The sequence below is a fragment of the Amblyomma mixtum genome, chromosome 6 (genome assembly GCF_055824585.1).
Source record: "Amblyomma mixtum isolate Tamu chromosome 6, ASM5582458v1, whole genome shotgun sequence".
Lineage (NCBI taxonomy): Eukaryota > Metazoa > Arthropoda > Arachnida > Ixodida > Ixodidae > Amblyomma > Amblyomma mixtum.
The window spans coordinates 15,845,561-15,864,900 of NC_143017.1; the positions used below are offsets into that span (position 1 = coordinate 15,845,561).

Here is a 19,340-nt window from a genome sequence, read left to right on the forward strand (position 1 = left end):
TATGTATGTATGTATGTATGTATGTATGTATGTATGTATGTATGTACAGAGAATTCCGTTTTTATGTGCGGGAATTAAAAAAATTCCTGTGAGCAAACTACTGGCCTAATCGAGAGCAAACTTCGCTCACGGGGTAGCATATTATGGTCTACGTTATTTGAGATGTAATTAAACGTCGGTACTTGCCTGCATTTCCTGAAATTAAGAAGAAACTGCTGTCAACTGCGAGTAAAGCTGTCGCAGACGAGAGCTATACGCGAGCCGAGCAGCTGGTTTGACAGGGCGCGCCATCTGCCGGAAGACGAGGCAAACGACGTCCCGGCTCGTCTGCTCGTCGAATGTCGCCTTCCGGCAGATGGCGCGCCCTGTCAAACCAGCTGCTCGGCTCGCGTATAGCTCTCGTCTGCGACAGCTTTTCTCGCAGTTGACAGCAGTTTCTTCTTAATTTCAGGAAATGCAGGCAAGTACCGACGTTTAATTACATCTCAAATAACGTAGACCATAATATGCTACCCCGTGAGCGAAGTTTGCTCCCGATTAGGCCAGTAGTTTGCTCGCAGGAATTTTTTAAATTCCCGCACATAAAAACGGAATTCTCTGTGTGTATGTATGTATGTATGTATGTATGTATGTATGTATGTATGTATGTATGTATGTATGTATGTATGTATGTATGTATGTATGTATGTATGTATGTATGTATGTATGTATGTATGTATGTAAGTGGCTGTCTATGTAGCTATGTAGTTGTTGATCCTTGTATTAAGGATTCCTACACCCCTATCAATCCATTCGTCATGTTTCATGTGCCTTTCTTGACGTTCGGGTGCAAGCATAGTTGCAAAAGAAATAGAAGTGCCAACAACAGAGCACTCTACATCTTGGGTATCCATTAGCATGTCGGAGGAAATGGGGCACTCTAAGGAAGGGAATCATTGAGGTTGTTCTCTATGTCTGAGAAGGACAATCTCACCTGGCGCAAAATTTCTCATAACTAATGACGATCCCACAAAGCTGATAATATCGCTAATAATGTGATAATAATATAGCACTGAGAGTCAATCGCATTTTTGCTCACTGCATACCTCTAGAAGCAAAAAAGGCGCAGTATTTCGAAAATTTATACACAGAAACATGCCGCTGCATCCCATGCTTCTTTTTCATAAATATTAGGTAATTAACGCCGCATTGTCTTAAAGCATCGAAGACTACTCGGAATGTCTGTGCCCTACCGGTAATGTATAAAAAATGCGCACCCTAAAAAACTTGAATTTTAATTCCACCACACTACCTGGCACCTTATCGGCTACGTAACCGATGTACCATCATCATCCTTTTAATCGAAAACCATAAGAATACAGTGTACTTAAAGCGGGTCAGGCTCTCAAGTGATAAATTGTCAGGTGGAAGTATCCAGCTTCTCTCGTGTTAGCAACAATCATCGCGAAACAAGGGCTGTTGGTGAGGGCTGTGAAACAGCATTCCGATGCGAGGCAGTGCCACCTAACGACGCTGTGAGGCTGGCTATGGATGAGAATGAGGCCATGCATATGCAGTATGGGGAACGCTACTCGACATGCTGGTCGACCTTCTGTACGCCCTAACGCGATCCAGTAAGCACGAACCAGACACCAGTTATTGGAAGTCACATTGTGCAAGGTCTTTGCACGGTGCGTAAAAAAAGCCAGGTCATGACCACGCTTCATTCTGGATACTTACTCTCCCCGATTACAGCTTCTAATATTCGTACAATGGGTGGCAAAGTACTCGTGGATCATTTGTTATTTTTTGACCGACTCTCATGAACTTAATTACAACAGCGTGAGTCAAGTTTTTACGCTTTGAGGATGATTGAGGACTTTAACGATTAATCTTGATTAAGTTTTTTTTGCGGCCTCTTGGAAATCCTGTTGGAACTTTCAATACGAACACCGCGTAAGGACAATACGGGGCACTTATAATATGAAAAAAATATGCGCATATGCACACGCTTTCCGCACCTTTTCCGTGTTTTGCACATGACTTCCGTTTTATGTTCATCATGTCTCATACAGAGTTCCTATGAATTTCAACTTTTTCGCGCGCCTTGTCTCTTCGTGCCGACTTGGTATGTTCTCATTGGGTCATTTCAGTGTCCACCTCGTCACACCCGCCTCCATGTTGTATTGCCAGTAGTTTTCCCCGGGTGACATCGCGGCCGATGCTATTACCTCACCCATGCCCAGGATTCCTGGGTATCGCCCGCTCGAGGCCCATGACATCGGTCAGGCGCTCTGTGCTTAGGCAGGCTACTCCTGCCAACTCCCTGGCTACGCGGCGAAGGTCGCCTTAAAACCAACATTATAGAGATATTTTTAGAGCGGAAGCTCTACCCTTCCCACTACAACTCACAACGTAATCTAGCTCTGCGCGAGTGACCTTGAGCCGGTGGAGCGGAGGGGTGGCAAGTGACGTCATACCACGTGACTCGCTGTGGAGAGCTGTCACAGCTGAATTCGCTCGGATTTTGGCCGGTTGCTCGGAGCCTCCGTAATTTTTGAAGCGAAAAGCTTCACTAGGCTAGTCAACACCGGGTCTGGCGTGCGCCGTCATCAGTTTTAGCCAAATCTGCGCGGGTGTGAGTTCACCGCGCGACGTCACTGGAGAGGCGCACGTGGTCGGCGGGGCCGCCGCCGAGCGCGGCACCGCCGGTCGACCTTCGCCGTCGTTCGTGCGCTCTCCGCGTGTTTACCCAGTCTGCATCGGCGCGCGCTCGGCTTCCTCGTATAACGCTCACCGAAGCTTTTCGCTGATATCCAGGTTTAACCTAAGCTAAGCCATTCCCATTTTTTAGAGCGCAGCTCTTTGGCGTCCGTTCCTGGGTTTCGCGTCGGCGTCGTCGTCGGCGTTGTCGTCGGCCTCGTAACCAGCTCCGCCCCCCTTTCATCCGCAGCTGGGGTTGACTCACTATCGGCGTCAGCGGCATCAGTCAGTCGCTGTTATCTCTTCCCTCCTCCCTTTATCGTGTTGTCCGCTTGCTGCGCGCGCTTCTGCCCCCATCGTTTGCCGCTGGGTGTACACGCCGCCCCCCTCTTCCTGCGAGTCTCCGGTTGTCAAAGCGCCGGCTCGAACTTAATTCCTTTCTTCGCTCCTCCTCCAATGCAACCCCTGTGCGGTGGCAATCAGAGAGCCAGATCGGTGGCGGCGGATCTGTATATGTGCACCGCCCGAGCCGAAATTGCCGCTGCCGTTCGCCCTGTGCCGTGGCAATCAGAGAGCCAGATCGGTGGCGGCGGATCTGTATATGTGCACCGCCCGAGCCGAAATTGCCGCTGCCGTTCGCCACTGCGAAATTATCTGCCAGTTCTTTCTGAGCCATGAGCGAGGCGACCGATGGAAGTCCTCCGTCTGCTAAAAAAAAAATTCTGTGATAGCGCATACATGTGTTGCTCACTCGATTTCTTTGCCTCAATCTATCGAAAAGGTGAAACAGCTTATTTGCTGCGCTCAAATTTCGCATTAGGAAGTAACGTAATCGTCGGTAATTTTTTTTGTGTTTAGTTCCGTGAAGCGCACCGGCGGAATACAAGGCGTAATTGCTCTTCTGTGCACTATGATGCAACTCCTTGCTTGTAAGGGGCGGCCGAAACATCGACTTGTATTACCATTTTTTGCCATTCCTTTTCTCTTGCCCGAGTACATTTTTTATGCCACTCTGGCGTACTATGACCTTTTCCTTGGTATCCGGGACTGTCTGTAAGTCTAGATAAACTAAGACTTCTCAACAGCTTCCCTGCTTTTTTGTGTATAATATTTCGTGGCGGCCAGGCGCAGAATGAGGTGCGACGAACGACGGACACGAGATAACTTAATGGCCGCTGGCCTAGCGCGAGCATTCCGTGCCGTGCCGCTGGCAGCTTCGTCTTCTTCGTTACACTTCTCGAGGCCATTGAGCGATCGTCCGAAATGACGATGTACTTGAGAGGAGGGTTGAACTATAAGGAGAAAGTGGTGAATGAAGTGCTGGCCGCCATGATGAGAGAGATGAAAGAATTAGTCCCGGTCCATGAAGCTTCCGGGCCGCAGGTTGCCAGGAGCCAATGGCCGAGGCCCCAGGACGCGCCAAACGGCCTGGGCAGGGGAACGGTGTCGTCACGCTGGGGCAGCGTCTCGGGTCTGTCAGCTCATAGGCTCTGGTCGCGACAGCGTCATCATTGCGTCGTGTTTTTGGTCGGTACGGGGCTGAGGCGAGTGGCGAGGTCGGTTCAGGCCTGAAAGGCTGCGGGCCGACGCTGGCCAATAACTCACGGCCGGCGATCATGGCTAACGCGGGACGCCGAAGTTCCAAGACCAGAATGCCGATGATTCTCCAGCACCTCACACCAAATATTACGAGGCGGCCACACGAAGAATGAGACGAGAGTACTCATGGCAATGAGATGATTTAATGGCCGCTGTCCTAGCGGGAACGCTGCGTCCCGCGCCACTGCCAGCTCGTATTCTCGCTACAATATTTTCATGCATGGAATTTTTTTATGAGACTTACTACCTCGGGGCATCAATACGCAAAAGTGTGATGAAGGATGCAGTGATGAATAAAGTAATGGGAATAGGTCAGCTGATTTTATGAAGTCCAGTAGTGAGCGATGACGTGGTCGCTGCGTGCAGATAATATATGAAGCAGGGTTGCGCGCTGAAAGACCTGCCACCTTCAGGCGCCTGATCCTTGTAGGCTGAGAGCAGGGTAGTCCCACACTAAGTGGTAAATGCCGGCTTCAATGTCCTCGCGCTCACATATCGGACACCCATGCCGAGGAGAGAAATCCCGATACTGAGGCCACTGCCGCGTGACGGCTGGTGTGAGGGCAACCCCGACACGGATCTTCCGAAGCCCAGCCTCCTGTACATGGGTAAGGCCACGGGAGGGGGGGGGTACGGCCCACGGAGGGATGGGAGCACGTGTGCGGCGCCGGAGGTGTTCCTTTCTTGATAAAAATGGGGTAAAGTTGTCCAAATGAAGGAGCGGAGGCAATGATGATTCTAGAGTATCGAGGCGGGTCGCTAAATCGGCCTGGCTTTGAGAGGTCAGCAGATCCCGTGGGACACACTCAATCCGCTGGCCTCTCAAAGCCAGGCAGATTCAGCGACCTGCCTCTTTTTAGCTTTTATTTGAGGCCAGTCCAAACAAACGCAATCATTTCATTTCATTTTTCATCTTTGCGTAAAGTAGAATGGTCAGTTTATCATCTTAGCTCATGCAAAGGCGCAAACTGAATGGGAACTTACCGAAGCATACGAGATTAGGACCGCAGGAAAAGAAAACAGGGTAGCACTGAAATAGGAGTTTAGGGGTTTATGGATGTTTAACGTCCCAAAGCAACTCAGGCTATTAGGTAAGCCGCAGTGATGGTCTCCAGAAATTTCGACCACCTGGGCTTCTTTCACGTGCACTGACATCGCATAGTACACGGGCATCTAGAATTTCGCCTTCATCGAAATTCGACAGCCACGGCCAGGATCGAACCCGCGTCTTTGGGGTCAGCAGCCTAGCGCCATAACCGCTGAGCCACCGCGTAGTCTGGTAGCACTGAATTCATTGGTATACGTTTATAGTCAGTTGGAATGGTTTGCGACATAATGCTGTTCAGAGCAGAAGGCTGCACTTTCGTACCTTCGCGTATAGGGTGTTTGGATCGTGTGGCAACCTTTTATCGCGCTATCACGTTTACGTTCTTGTAGAGAAAGGAGTACTTTTTCAAGCAATAAAATTAGTTTTCAGTACGCGTTTCGTCTATCTGATCTTACCATCGTGTGCATTTCTTCCCGTGGTAAACAGTACAGCGCGGTTCCTAGCAAAATGAGCAACCTCCCACGATCTTGTCTCTTTACCTCAGTCACTAATTGCCGAATCTCGTCTAGGTCAAACAGGACCAGTGGCGGTCCTAAGGGAGGGGGGGGGGGGGGGCGGAGGGGGCGGTTGCCTCCCCTTCCCCCTCCGAAAAAATAAAACCCTTTGCATATTTTCCCGGACGTCCGTTTTCGGGCTCTCATAGCGCGAGATGTAATTTTTGACGTAGAACTAGACAGCTTTTTCCTCCGTGATGCATCAAGTAGCTCCCTACTTTGTGTGTTCACCGTGTTAGCGGCTGTCTTATTTCCCGCAATTCCACGTTCTACACGTTGGTAGTTATACGAGCACAATTCGTAGTGATTGTCGAGGTATCGTGGTCCTGCCGTGCCCCCACCGTTGTCTTGCCATGCCACTAGCGCGGCGGCGACGGCGGTGCCATTCACCTGCGGTTGCGGTGGCCAGCAACCTCGCCTGGGCGGCAAAGAGCCACCCATTCATGTCTTTATCCTACCATGGGACACAGCGACGCCAGCGAGGGGATCACCCCTTTTTGGCTTGACAAGGAGCGCCGAACAGCCGCCTTGTCGGAGGGGACTGAGGGCGGAACAAAGTCACTTCCCAGAACTGAGTAATGAAGGCCACTAATCCCACTGGTGAAATGGCGGCGCAGGTGTTTTGACCTTCGTGGACATGCCGTGGCGGGATATCTCAGCCGTCGGCTTGTTTCCCCTGGTATCGAAATGAATATTCCTCGCGTAAACGCATTACTCATTCAAAGAATGAGTAATGGTATAACATCTATATCGTTCGCCAATTATTTTTCAACAACAAAACGCACAAAATTTGTTGTGTAAGAAAAATAAATAAAAAATCTATTATTCTAATATTATTTCTATTATTCTATTATTCTTTTTTTGATATACAAAAATCTGCCCGCCTCCCCCCCCCCCCTCCCCCCTAAAACCACGCTCTGGGACAGCCACTGAACAGGACAGGGCTATATTTTCATGCATAATCGCCTCCCGCATTGTTTTCATGGAGCATAAGCTGGTTGATCTCGCGTATCTTATCTGAAACGCTCACTGCTGTACGCCAATGGTAGAACACCTTCGAAGGATTCTGCGAATGTATTTATGTACATAAATTTGCTGAAATTCCTCCGACGTCCCCTCAGGATCCTTCATGCACTCTAACACATAGCTTATCACCAGTGCAGAATTCCTTCCACAACGGTTTTACATACGATCGCCCATTCAATTTAATTGGTACATGACGCTTCCAAAACGATAAAATTGAGCGGACAGATAAACGTTATCTATCTAGATTTTTCAACAGCTTTAGATAAATTTTCTCACCGGGAGTGTTAGCTGAAAATCGATACAATGTTTAAACATTCCAACTTCAGGAAGTGGTTCACCTGGTACCTACAGTGCCTTCAGCAGTGCTTTGAAATAGACGCGCACAGGTTCAGCTTACATCTGGTGTCCTCGGAGAACCTCAAGGAAGTGCTCTATGGCCACCTTTATTTCTTGTGTTCATTAATGACTTGCCAAGCCTAGTTTCTTTTCCTTTAAGATTGTTCGGCGACAACTCTGTTGTTTATTTATTTATTTATTTATTTCAAATACCCTCATGGCCCTGCTGGCATTATTGAGGGGAGTGGAACAAACACAAATAACAAAAAATGAATATAATCACGGGTTACAGGACTACATATTGTTGACTGCACTGAGTTATTACACATTTCAACAATTCATGGAAGCCTAGATGAAGAAAAAAAAAGGAGAAAAGAACAAAAACCAACAAAAACAAAACTACAAATCAAGAACACAGAGTTCATGTCGCACTACTAACCGAAGGGCACACATGTCATGAGCAAGAAAAGCAGGCACTCAACTTTTTCTTAAAATGCTCGAGATCGTCGGTGAGTGCCACATCTGCTGGCAAGTGATTCCACTCGGATGATGTAGTTGGAATAAAGAATTTTGGCGAGCAGTAGTGTGACAAGGTGGAACGCCCACTTTGCGTGGATGGTCAATGCGCGATGAAACATACGTGGGTGGAATGAGCAAAGCGTTTTTCAAAACATGATTGAAATTGTAGCTCTTAAAGAAAAGACAGAGTCGTGAAATTTTTCGGCGCAGTGAAAGTAATGGTAGTGACAGTGTGCTTTTCATTTGTGTGACACTTGATGTACGACCATAGTCGTGAAGGATAAAACGAGCGGCACGGTTCTGAACAGCTTCCAAAACAGATATAAGTGACTTAGCATGAGGATCCCATATCGACGCGGCGTATTCAAGCTTCGAACGAACCAGTGTTTCATACAGAAGGAGTTTGACTCAAGTGGGTGCATTAGAAAAGTTTCTTTTTATGTAACCAAGCATGCGGTTAGCGTTTCCAGTAATGTAGGTGATATGCTGGTTCCAGGATAAGTTTGATGTGAGATGTACACCGAAGTATTTATACGAGATAACCGAGGCTAACGAAGCACTGTTGATGCTGGAAGAGGCTGGTGGCGAGACGCCTTGACGTGAAAAGCGCATGGCTTTGCATTTTGATGTGTTTAAAACCATTTTCCATTTAATGCACAAGTCAGTAATACAGTTAAGATCAGCTGGCAATAAGTTGACATCATTATTGTTTTTAATTTCACGGTACAGTATGCAATCATCTGCAAAAAGTTTGATCGATGATTTTATATTGTTAGGCAGATCATTAATGTACACAAGGAATAACAAGGTCCGAGTACCGATCCTTGCGGTACCCCAGACGTAACCGGCATAGAAGAGGATTGAAGACCGTTAACGCAGACAAACTGCGAGCGATTAGATAAAAAACAACGAATCCATGCTAGAACATTTTGATCGATATGAAGATGAGCAAGCTTATACAACAGAAGACTATGGGACACTTTATCGAAAGCCCTGCATAAATCTAAAAAAATGACGTCGACCTCTGAACCTTCATCAAGAATCGAATGAATTTCGTTGCTGAAGGATAATAACTTTGTTTCACAGGAAAACTGCTTCCTGAAACCATGTTGTGTAGGTGTGAAAAACGAAAATGATTCAAGAAATCTAGCTAACTGAGAAAAAATTATATGCTCCATGATTTTACAGGAAATGCAAGTTAATAAGATCGACTCTCTCAGCGTCCAATTAAAGTGAAAGTGCAGTCTAGAAACCGTTAATAAGTGATGTGATGACTGGAAAATGTTAATCAAACCCATCAAATCTGTATGAACTTCTATCAATATACAGAAAATCCTGCAGTCTGCTTATCGTATACATGGCAGCAAGCCTGGAAGGATAGTGGAGCATAAATATTTAGATTTACTATAATGAAGTGAACTCAGTTGTAATAGACACGTAGCGGAAATATATATTAAGGCTAATGGGCGCTTTGGAATCTAAGGCGCAATTTAGAGAGCGCAAGCGCCGAAATTAAAAATTTCGGTTTATAGAGCACTGGTTATACATGTTAGTGAGAGCTCAAAAATTGTCTGAGGTCTCCACACAAAGAAAAACCACAACAAACTGTGAAGGGTTCATAGAAGGGACCGCCTTCTGATTAATCTCCAACAATTGTGGTAGTTTTCCTCCCTTCAAAACATTATAAATTTATAATTAAGGACCTAGTACGAAAGGCTGAAATTTGTTTCTTAATATCAACAATGAAATAAAATTCTACAGGTTCAACTTTTTTGAGAGTCTGGTCAAGAATCCTCTAGACACCGCCACAGCATGTATATCCTGCTTCCAGTAACGTGTAACGATGCACTGAGGTGCAATTTCTTTCCCAGTGCGATAAAGCACCGGAACATGCTTCCCGATACCATAGTTCCGTCAGTCTTCTCTTTATGCTTTGAGAGCGTTAGCTGTACTGGCCGCGTTTCGAGCCTCCGAGTTGTTAACTAATCTGCATTTTTCCTTTGATATTTATGCCAGTGTATAGTGTTACCCTGGATATGTACCCTCAAGTGTGCTGGAGTTTAACAAATTTTTCTGCACTTAATAGATTTTTTTTGTCCGGTCGGATCAGTTGTTAATTTATATGTTTTGCCCTATAGGGCTTATCAGATTTGTTCAAATTGCTTGATTTCCTGTTTTGTTTCCGCTATTGTAGTGATCCATCAATACGCGCACAGTATAAATAAAGAAAAAAAATCCGCAAGGGTGCCTCACCGCTTAGCACAATGTGATGCATTTTTTTTTATTCGAGGTGTTTGCCATTAGGCATGATGTAAAAGGGAAAGAAAGTTATAAGAAGGAGTGCAACCAGCCTCGCTTAAAAAGCGGCAAAAGCTCACGATAAAGCGATTATCGTTAGTCCACTTGCGATAGTCGCCTGCAACGTCCCATCGCAGGCCTACCTTCTTTAGGAAGCGTCGTCTCACTGAAGCTGTAGCCGGGCAAGCCCACAGCAAGTGATGTATTTGCCTTTTACTTCTAAAGGAAAGCAGTGTTTTTGCAAATATGTGACCTTAGATGAGACCGTCATATGCTTTCTCACATTTTGTTGGTATTGTGCAGTGCAGTACAATCTTTCGGAGAAAAGAAAGTTAAGACAAGCCGCCCGGCTATTCCCCCATCCCCAACCCAACCCGGGATTACTGGGAGGCGACCCTGCTCGGCTGCCACGACTTACAGGCGCAACAAGCCTTCGTCGGGAGCGCCCGGGCGTCGGCTGCCGCCACTGGTGTCTGAACTAGGGACCTCAGCCTAGTGCTGGTAAGGATCGGTTCCTTTTGGGCTGACCCAAACATACCTCCTGCCCCCTCCTAATAAAAGCTCTGATCACCACCATTGAAATGCCATGCCATCCTGAGCAAGCGACCGAAAGATGGCGAATAATATCGAGGTATAAGATTCTAGGGTATGCTTGCAGTTTTATTTTTATGTTTGAAAATAATATTAATGCAGATAGTTTTTTATGACTGCTGCAAACATTTCACGCTATGAAAAAAAAACAGGCAGTGGAAGAGCATGGCAGTTACGAACGTCTACTGGAGTCAGTGCGACGCTTTTTCCCCATTTCGGAAGCGGACCTAGAGAGGTGGTCAGCCTAAACCACTCATACGGTTGGACTGAAAGGACCTGTAAGCACCAGTGGACTCGCAGAAAACGAGCGAAGTGATTGCGATCACAATACGGAACGTTCTACTAGAGTATGAAAGCACGAGCTGAAAGAAGCTTTCTTCTTTGGCCTCCTACGTCATCATCATTAGGGAAGTACGCCCGCGTGCCTTAAGCAGCCCGAATGCAGCCTGAGTCAGCAGCACCAACCTGTGCAGACGGGACAGCACTTCCCCAGTGGCACGTACTGGTCTCCGCACTGCAACCTCGGGCACTGCTCAGTGTCGCAGACGCTGCTGCCCAGCAGGCATTTGCACGTGGTGCACGGGTCCGGCTGCCACTCGTCACCGTCCGCGTACGTGGCGCCCTCGTAGGAGCACGACGTGTGGTCGCCTGCAACCACGGCCCTTCATTTGCACCCACAGCTGCCACTTGAGCTAAGCTGCCCGCTTCTGAACTGTGAGCAACGTAATGCTAGCAGTTAAGGAGGAACCCGGGGCTTCGACGTACAGACAAAAACGCTGCTTCGTATTTGTTCAATGATATTTATCCAGATACCCACAACGCCAAAGTGTGGGATGTGCAGCCTGCCAGATTTCTAATCGCATCGCACGGCCGTCGACCGCGCAGCATGTAAGCGCTGTCGCGTAGATATCGGCGACAGTCCATGCAAGCGCATAAAGTCCTCTGCAGTGCAAAAGTACTTTCCTCCGCTGTTCCCTTCAGGAGGACACACGCCCTGCCACAAGATATGTTTTCAAAAAGCCGTTGCGACTGTATGATGGACGCCGATACTGTGCTGCCGCTTCGAAGCTAGCTGTGGGAATTCAGAATATGCACATTCCAGGAATTACTCCGTGGATGCTGATGACTTTTCAGTCTCGTATTTCTTTTTCATCTTAGCTCCGTTTGGCATGCACTAATTCTAAAGAGAAACAAGACGCGAGAAATGACAAACTTTAGTGAAGCATGTGTCTACTTTACACCGGGTTTTAGAACGCAGATACTTTCACAGTGCCTGTGTTCTCCGGAAGGGAACATGAAAGCAAAAGACACTCGCACCGGAGAGGACTTTGCGCGCTTGCGCGAACTCTCGCCAATACCTCGCTTATTTGTGCAGAAAGGCGCCGACATGCCGTGCGGTCGTTGGTCACGCAATATTACTAAAAATACTGAAGGCTGCATAATCAGGAATGCATGGGTCATGACACCTTTGCCCGTGGCAAGAGTAAAAAGTATACAAGAAACAAATGCAAAAACTAATATGCATGCAATTTTAGAGCAATGAAAATAAATCGTCACGTGATGTAACGCTCACAACACAACTCGCTAATATATTCTATTGCCAAATCCCCCTTGGAAAGAAAGGCATTCTGCACAATAAAGGCAGATTCACAAACCTTAAAATGATGGTCAACACGAGTACAGTTGCAGAGTGGTTGGTGCGCACATTTTTCGCGTTCAACACTAGCAACTCAATTACGGAAGCGCGAAAAACTTCAGACGGACTTTCTTTCGGCGCGCATCTAGAAATCCTAAATTCAATGCGTCATCCGCAAGTGACGCACTGATCTGTACCCAACGTGGGCTAAAGAGACAGAAATTCTCCTGGGTGGGTACAGCAGGAACAACAAAACGCGAACGCAGAAAGAAACACACAGAACGAGAACGAAGCTGACTGTCACACAGAAGTATAAACCAACTAGCTTAGTTTTCTACTCTTTACTCAGAAATTCTGAATTTGCATTTAAATATCCAGAGCAGCAACGTATGTCATGCTTTTAACAGCGATATTTATATTGGACTTTGTCAGGGGATCCGAACAGCGATCCGATCGGTGAAAACCTTGCGACCCTGTCTCCATTTGCGAAAGCATATAGCACACGAAGCAGTCAGACATGGAAGATTCCTCACACCCGTACTAACTATGGCCGCCAAATGCTGATGTACACACTACCACACGCTCTGAACTCTTCTGATTACACGTCCAAGTGATCTATCAATCAGTGTATGCGTAATTACTTAAGACATTAACACTCGCAATTATGAACCCCCAATGTTAGCCCGATCACTTAACGTGTTTTTATGATTATGTAAAGCCGTCGCCATATATATATTCCTTTTGTTTATATCGCTATCTCTTTTTTTCCACTGCTGTATTGCTCTGTGAACGAGGTGCTGGCCTTTGTCAAGCCGTTACAGGCTTTTTGCTAGCACCCCGTAGCATCACGAGTTTTGTAACATCATTGTTGATGCCAAATAAATTTGAATTTGAATTTGAAGCAATCCATTGCAGCCACGCTCCACGCGGCATGAATGACGCGTTCCGGGGAGCACCGGTTCGTTAGCAGCGTGACGGCGCCATTTCCTTCGACCGATCGCTGAAACACGCGTCGTGGCGAAGTGAGTCTTGCAGATTGGAATAGCTGCTTTTTGGCAGAATGTGGGAGAGTACTCTGGGTCGTAAGAGGTTTCATATACCGGCAGACACGATGCCATAATGAATTTACAATATACAGGGTGTCCAGGCTAAGTTTAGCCAAGAGTTAAAAAAATAAGATATTTGAGGCAGGCCAGTAAAAACAATTACATACACCTTCCAACCGGCTTGTGCAACTTAGGCAATTCTCGTTTAGCAATGAATTAAGTAGCAATTAAGGTAGTTTTTCTAAATGTGTAAATATTCACTTTAGACAGCAGATGGAGAAGACGAAGAGAAGATGAAGTTGATGGAGATCGTGTTTGTTGATTAAAGTTTTTCTTCCAGCTTATAAAATGACATTATAAAGTTGATACCTCTAATTATTTTTCTTATTCCTCAGGTTATAACACGAGACAAAGGCATGCACTAACAATAACCCCTTTGAACGCGCGAAATAACTGCTTTAAATATTCTTTTTTTCCGAGGACAATTACTGATTGGAATAAACTTAATAGCGAGACTGTTAATCAAAATTCTTTACTGCTGTTTGAAAAGTACCTGTAAATGTTATGAATTTGTGTGTGTTTATATGCTTGTATTTTGTTTTGTGCCACCCTGCTATGATCTGTACAAGATCGCAGTATCTATAAATAAATAAAAATAAAATGAAGTTGGAGAGCACCTTCAGAAACCCCCATTCTGTTTATTTGCGACGGTGGTGATGGTGATGGATACGGTGGTAGTGGCGCTCGCGCGAGCCAGTCCGCAAGCGAGACGGTGCAAGTTGCATAGTCACGCTTGCAGACTGGCTTGCGCCAGCGCCCCAACCACCGTCGACATATCGGCCTGCCGGAGCAGTGGGGTCGTCGCGCCATACCAGCAGCTCGTTTCCTTCACTCAAGCCACGGTTGAGAGTAGCACAATCATGGCGCGCGAATGCGCTATCACGTGGTGTTTTCTTTTACATTTCGCGGGCTTTCTGTGGAGCTCAGAAAAAAAGAGACGCGTGAGGCTTTCTTTATCGCAAATAAATAGAAGAGGGGTTTCTGAAGGTGCTCTCCAACTTTGCTATTCGCATCTGCTGTCTAAAGTCAATATTTACGCATTTAGAAAAATTACCTTAAATGTCAATTAATTAATTGCTAAACAAAAATTGCCTAAGATGCACAAGCCGGTTGGTAGGTTATGTAAGGGGTTTCCCTGGCCTACCTACGATATCTCATTTTTTAACCGTTGGCTAAAGTTAGCCTGGACACCCTGTATAAAGCCAGCAATGAGTAAAACACTGCTGGCAGGACATTTTGGATGTAGGCGCATATCTGCTCTTCCAGCAGTAAATGATTGAGAAGCGTAAAGCATAAAGGCTTTCCAAGTTTTGAGCAGGTTACGAAAATTACGATGCGTAGCTTTGCGACTCTCTTGCCTAGCTCGTGAACACATCGGAGCAATCGTTGAAAGGGGCGAGCAGTCCTGCAAATGGTGTAGTAATCCGACGGTGACGCACTTTTCAGGGTATCGACCGACATTTTTCTTCAAAAGTAGCCTTATTCAACAAACTTCTGCATCAGATTGGCCGATCAGTTACCGTTGCACGCAGCTACTGCATCCGTCCGACTCGACTCTCCATCTCTTACCGGTGCACCTATCATTTTCCAGTCAATGGATCGCTGCGCTGTTCTAAAATGAAGTTGGTCCGTTGTTTTTTGTAGCTTCACTCAAAAGCAGAAGGCATCAGGGAATACACGCGAGTTGATGTTATGCTAGCTGAAATTAAAGTGGAATGGGCAAGGCATGTAACAGGAAGGGAAAATGAAACAGAAGGCAAACCTAGTAACGGGCGGAAGAGAGCCAGGTTGGTCTATGTCAGGTTTAGGAACTTTTGCGGTGACAGCGCGGCCGCGGGAAAGAGGCCTTTGTTCTGCAGTGGATGTAGTTAGGCTGATAAACCCGTCCTGAACAAGTGCAAGCCAGCAGGAGTAGTAATGACAAGTGCGCCAGTCTAGCGCTATGGGGACATGAGCATAGTCGTAGGCGGTAGAGAAACGACATCTGCCCAGACTGCGCTGATTCTCGAAATATGCGCCCTATAGCAGCAGCGAAGCGTCTTCTCGCAAGGGGGCGCACCCACCGTCGTCCGTCTGGTTGTTGTCGACGACGTAGTCGTAGTCGATCTGGGGTCTGGCCGCTGCCTCCGCCCGGCCGACCGCGGTGCAGAGCAGCAGCAGCAGCAGCCCGACTGCGTCGGACCGGCCCATGTCGTGGACGGCGGGTGACGGCGGGGCCCCGCGGCCGGGCCCTGCTTTTGAACTCGCCTTCTCGCACCCGCGCGAGGAGGAGGGAGACCCCGTTCACAGCTGAAGAGGGCAAAGCTCGCTGGCGGCCAGCGACTCAATTCCAAAGCGCAGCTCTGAATTCGAGCCAGAAGAGAGGGTGGCCAATCAGTCCCCACTGCCCCAGTGATGTGCAACGAACAGCCGGACTCGTTGATTCGTATGCATGACTGAAGGACACCGCGACTAGAAGCAGCGTAAGACCAAACCAATAAGCGTCATAGCATTTATTTTTCTTTCCGTGTATGTATATGGCTTCACCCGCATTCTTTGCAGACCCCAATCAATGGGACCAAATACCAGTCCGAAAGATCTTACTTTCGGGAAGGAACAAGCAAGAAAAAGTTATTTCTTTTGGTCCTTCCCTCTTGTAGTTGGTTTCGGGACCGCGTTTATTTCATCGCATCCTACGGGGCATTATTAAGTGCATGCGTCAGGTGCGAAATACTCATCTGCTGTTTTTGTCACGGGTTTGCTGACAAGAAAATACTGCCAATTTATTTATTGGGCTTATCCATTGCAGCTGTTGTTCGGCACTATGATTTCTTCTACTTCTCACGTAGGGATGATCTCTTCCGCCATTATCTCTCTTTGCTAGTTGTCGTGTTATCGGAAATCAAAATCTGTATGGATCTTTATCAATTTCCGCGCTATCACCCATAACTTTGCACAAAAAGTTGAGGTTCGTTATATTTCTAGGCAGAGATAAGCACCCCCAGTCGACGACACAGTTGCGACCAAAATACGACCAAAATTCTCGTCTTCCTTGCGCAAAATCATGTTTTTTGTAGTTCTATATAGAAGACTGTTGCTGTAAAGTACACAGAACAGGTCTGCCGCGATAACAAGGGAGAGTGTAATCCTGCATAAAATTCTGTTAGGTGCACATTTTCAATTATGCAGGCTAGGTCACAAATTACTTTAAAAACTCTGGAGTTGCGATATGATTTATGTTTGTTTTTTCTTTAGGGCTGCCGCGGTAGAATCTCCCTTCTTTCTGTAAGCCTGATACTGAACTCGCAGATTTCAGAAGGAACTTAAGAGCCAGAAGTGTTTGAGAAGTGGCCCTATGCTATGCACGCGCACTCAATCGCCGTCCTGATATTAGCAGGGTACGATGTCTCCTTCGGAATTTTGATTGCTTATTTGAGCTGTATTGAAAAAGTATAAAATAGGACTGGTTTTTGTGGTTGTTGTAAGAGTGTAGGCTGCTTAGTCCAGGGGTCCCGTTATTGTAACGCACAGATTTTCCGCTTCGTCGGCACACACAGCAGAGAATTAAGGAGTATGAGCTAGTGAGGTTTTCGTTCTGTCTGCAAATTATACACATTTTTATTCGTTGGAATCAATCTAGCAGTTCATACAACGAGCAAATTTTATCAAGATGACACAGGACAATATACAGTCTCTGTCCTGAGAGTAAGGAGGCAAGTCGTGGCGCTGCGCGCACGTCCACTTTATTAGGAAACTAGCTTCGGGGGCAGGTGGGAGAATCTTAAGCTTCACAACGCGATGGACTAAGTTGGTTTGGAACAGGCAAAGCAAGTGGGCTTGCTTAACAGTCACTGCGTTTAGGAAACAATGGAACGAACGTTGGAACAGTTAAGTTTTGCGTTAAACCGAGGAAGTCCCCTACCGGATATGATGAATACAGCTTATTACAAGGATGCAATGCTCAGGTTGCGAGTGTTAAAATGAGACAAAGACTTTACAGACAGCCGAGAAGACGTCCACGATGAGCAAGGGTCCGACGATGGTTACGAGCGCTAATGTTTGTTGTGTACAGTCAGGGACAAAAGTCTCCGGACCACGTGTTCCTCAAACGAAGCTTATAGCTCTACTATCAGACAGCGGCTGGAGACCACACTTGTGGAGATGAAAGAACAAACATTTAACCTTTACCTCCACAAGTGTGGCCTCCAGCCGCCGACTAATAGCAGAGCTATCGGCTTCATTAGAGGAACACGTGGTCCGGAGACTTTTGTCCCCGATTGTACATGCTTAATAAGCACTGATCGGCGTTTAAGTTTCCGTTTCATTGGACAAGAGCTAAGGATCCCGAAGAGGCAAGTTTGTCAAGTTGACACTGGACACAGATGATTTGCAAGGTACGCACAAAACATTATGCCACAAATTTTGAAGCATGTGCAAGGTGACTGTTTCTGCCGAATTGTTGCAAGAAGTTAACAGTGATCGAAACTTTTAACGAAAGATGTTGCTGGATGGAAAGTGTGTGTATAAATATCACCCAAAAAAGAGAATGCGCAGCGGCACATCGCAATGGCCGCCGCGTTTTCTGTCGAACTCGCTCAGAGCGGCACACCAGGAACGCGCGGATGTCGAACTCTAAAGTCAAATCGATATTGATTGTGTTCCATGACGCCTATTGCAAGGAAATCGCCCATAAAAAATTGGTCCCTCCTAGACGACAGTAAATGCAAATCTCTTCGTGGAAGTCCTCCACAGACTGAGACAACGCGCCCTGGGTTTCTGTCGAGAGATCACGACATTGTGGGCTCAGCGTCACAACACTCCGCCGCACATGTTGCTCGCTGTCAGGGGAGCATTTAACGGGGCAAGGCGTAACGATGCTTCTTCGCCAGCATGCAGTTCCTTCTTCCTGTTTCCGAGGATGAAATGAGCGTTGACAGCAGCGGCAATACGACACCACGGAACATGTCCGAAGCGTCGCAATGAAGGTCGTCTACAAAACTCAAGATACGGACTTCCAAGACGCCTAAAAAGCATTGTAAACTCGGTGGGCTCGCTGTGTTGATGCCACAAGTTGTGAATTTGAAGAATACTCTGTGTATGAAACATTTTGTCGTAGAAAAGTGTTTCTTATACTCAGTCCCCTTACTTTCAGGACCTACCCTGTGCAACACAGGTTTAAACGGATAATTCAGGAAAAATGAGGCTTTTAGTTATTCACTGATAAGAGAAGTCATAGGGTGATAACGATACTCGGTGATGCGTAACTCCAGCACAGATGTCTTGATAATAATTCATTTTATTTGTTTCAGTATTTGTTTGATCTGCGTGACGTCGGCGCTACGCATAAGTCTAAAAAAGCCCCGAAAGGCGAATTCGCGGCCATCGCCGGCGCTGCTCTGCCCAAGCTTCTTTCATGACAGCACATTTTTGTTTATCTCTTCCGGAAATCACCTGCGCAGTAGGCAGCCATTATCGTGTATTGCACTTATTCTGTCAGTGTTCTTTCGGTTGCTTTCTAAGCGGCGTCGAACTTCTATATCTTACTGGAACGGGAAGTGACAGTGTGCTTCGCAGCGATCGCAGTGTCCATTGTTATTTATCTGAAGAGAGAAGGAAGGCATGCGTGGAGAAATGGCAAAGCACATCGGAGCGCGAGCGCTGCCGTTTTTGTCTTCTGCGCAACATCGACAACAGCACAACAGAATGCCCCTTAAGAAAATTCTCCTTTAGGCGTGTTGGATTTCTTCTGAGCGGACTCAACATGCCATCTCCAATTCCTGTTGAGACCAGGAAGGTTTGGTTTGGTTCATTGATTTTAGCACCCCAAAGCGACTCACGCTATGAGGGACGCCGTAGTGGAGGGCTCCGGAAATCTCGACCACCTGGTGTTCTTTAACGTACGCTGACATCGCACAGTACGCAGGCCTATAATTTCGCCTCCATCAAAATTCTGCCGCCGCGGCCGG

The 19,340-nt window shown here is 46.8% G+C and overlaps 1 protein-coding gene across 1 annotated transcript in view; it reads right to left on the bottom strand.

Moving 5' to 3' along the window:
- The window catches only part of LOC149338280 (uncharacterized), a 273,452-nt gene extending 257,762 nt beyond the window's left edge, over positions 1-15,690 (bottom strand). Inside the window, exons 1-2 of the mRNA XM_089550727.1 lie at positions 15,459-15,690; positions 11,119-11,301 (exon numbers count right to left, since the gene is read on the bottom strand). Of these exons, the coding sequence (XP_089406853.1) occupies positions 11,119-11,301; positions 15,459-15,585 (310 nt within the window). The 5' untranslated portion in view covers positions 15,586-15,690. The remainder of the gene's footprint in view (positions 1-11,118; positions 11,302-15,458) is intronic.
- Positions 15,691-19,340: the final 3,650 nt, after the last annotated feature.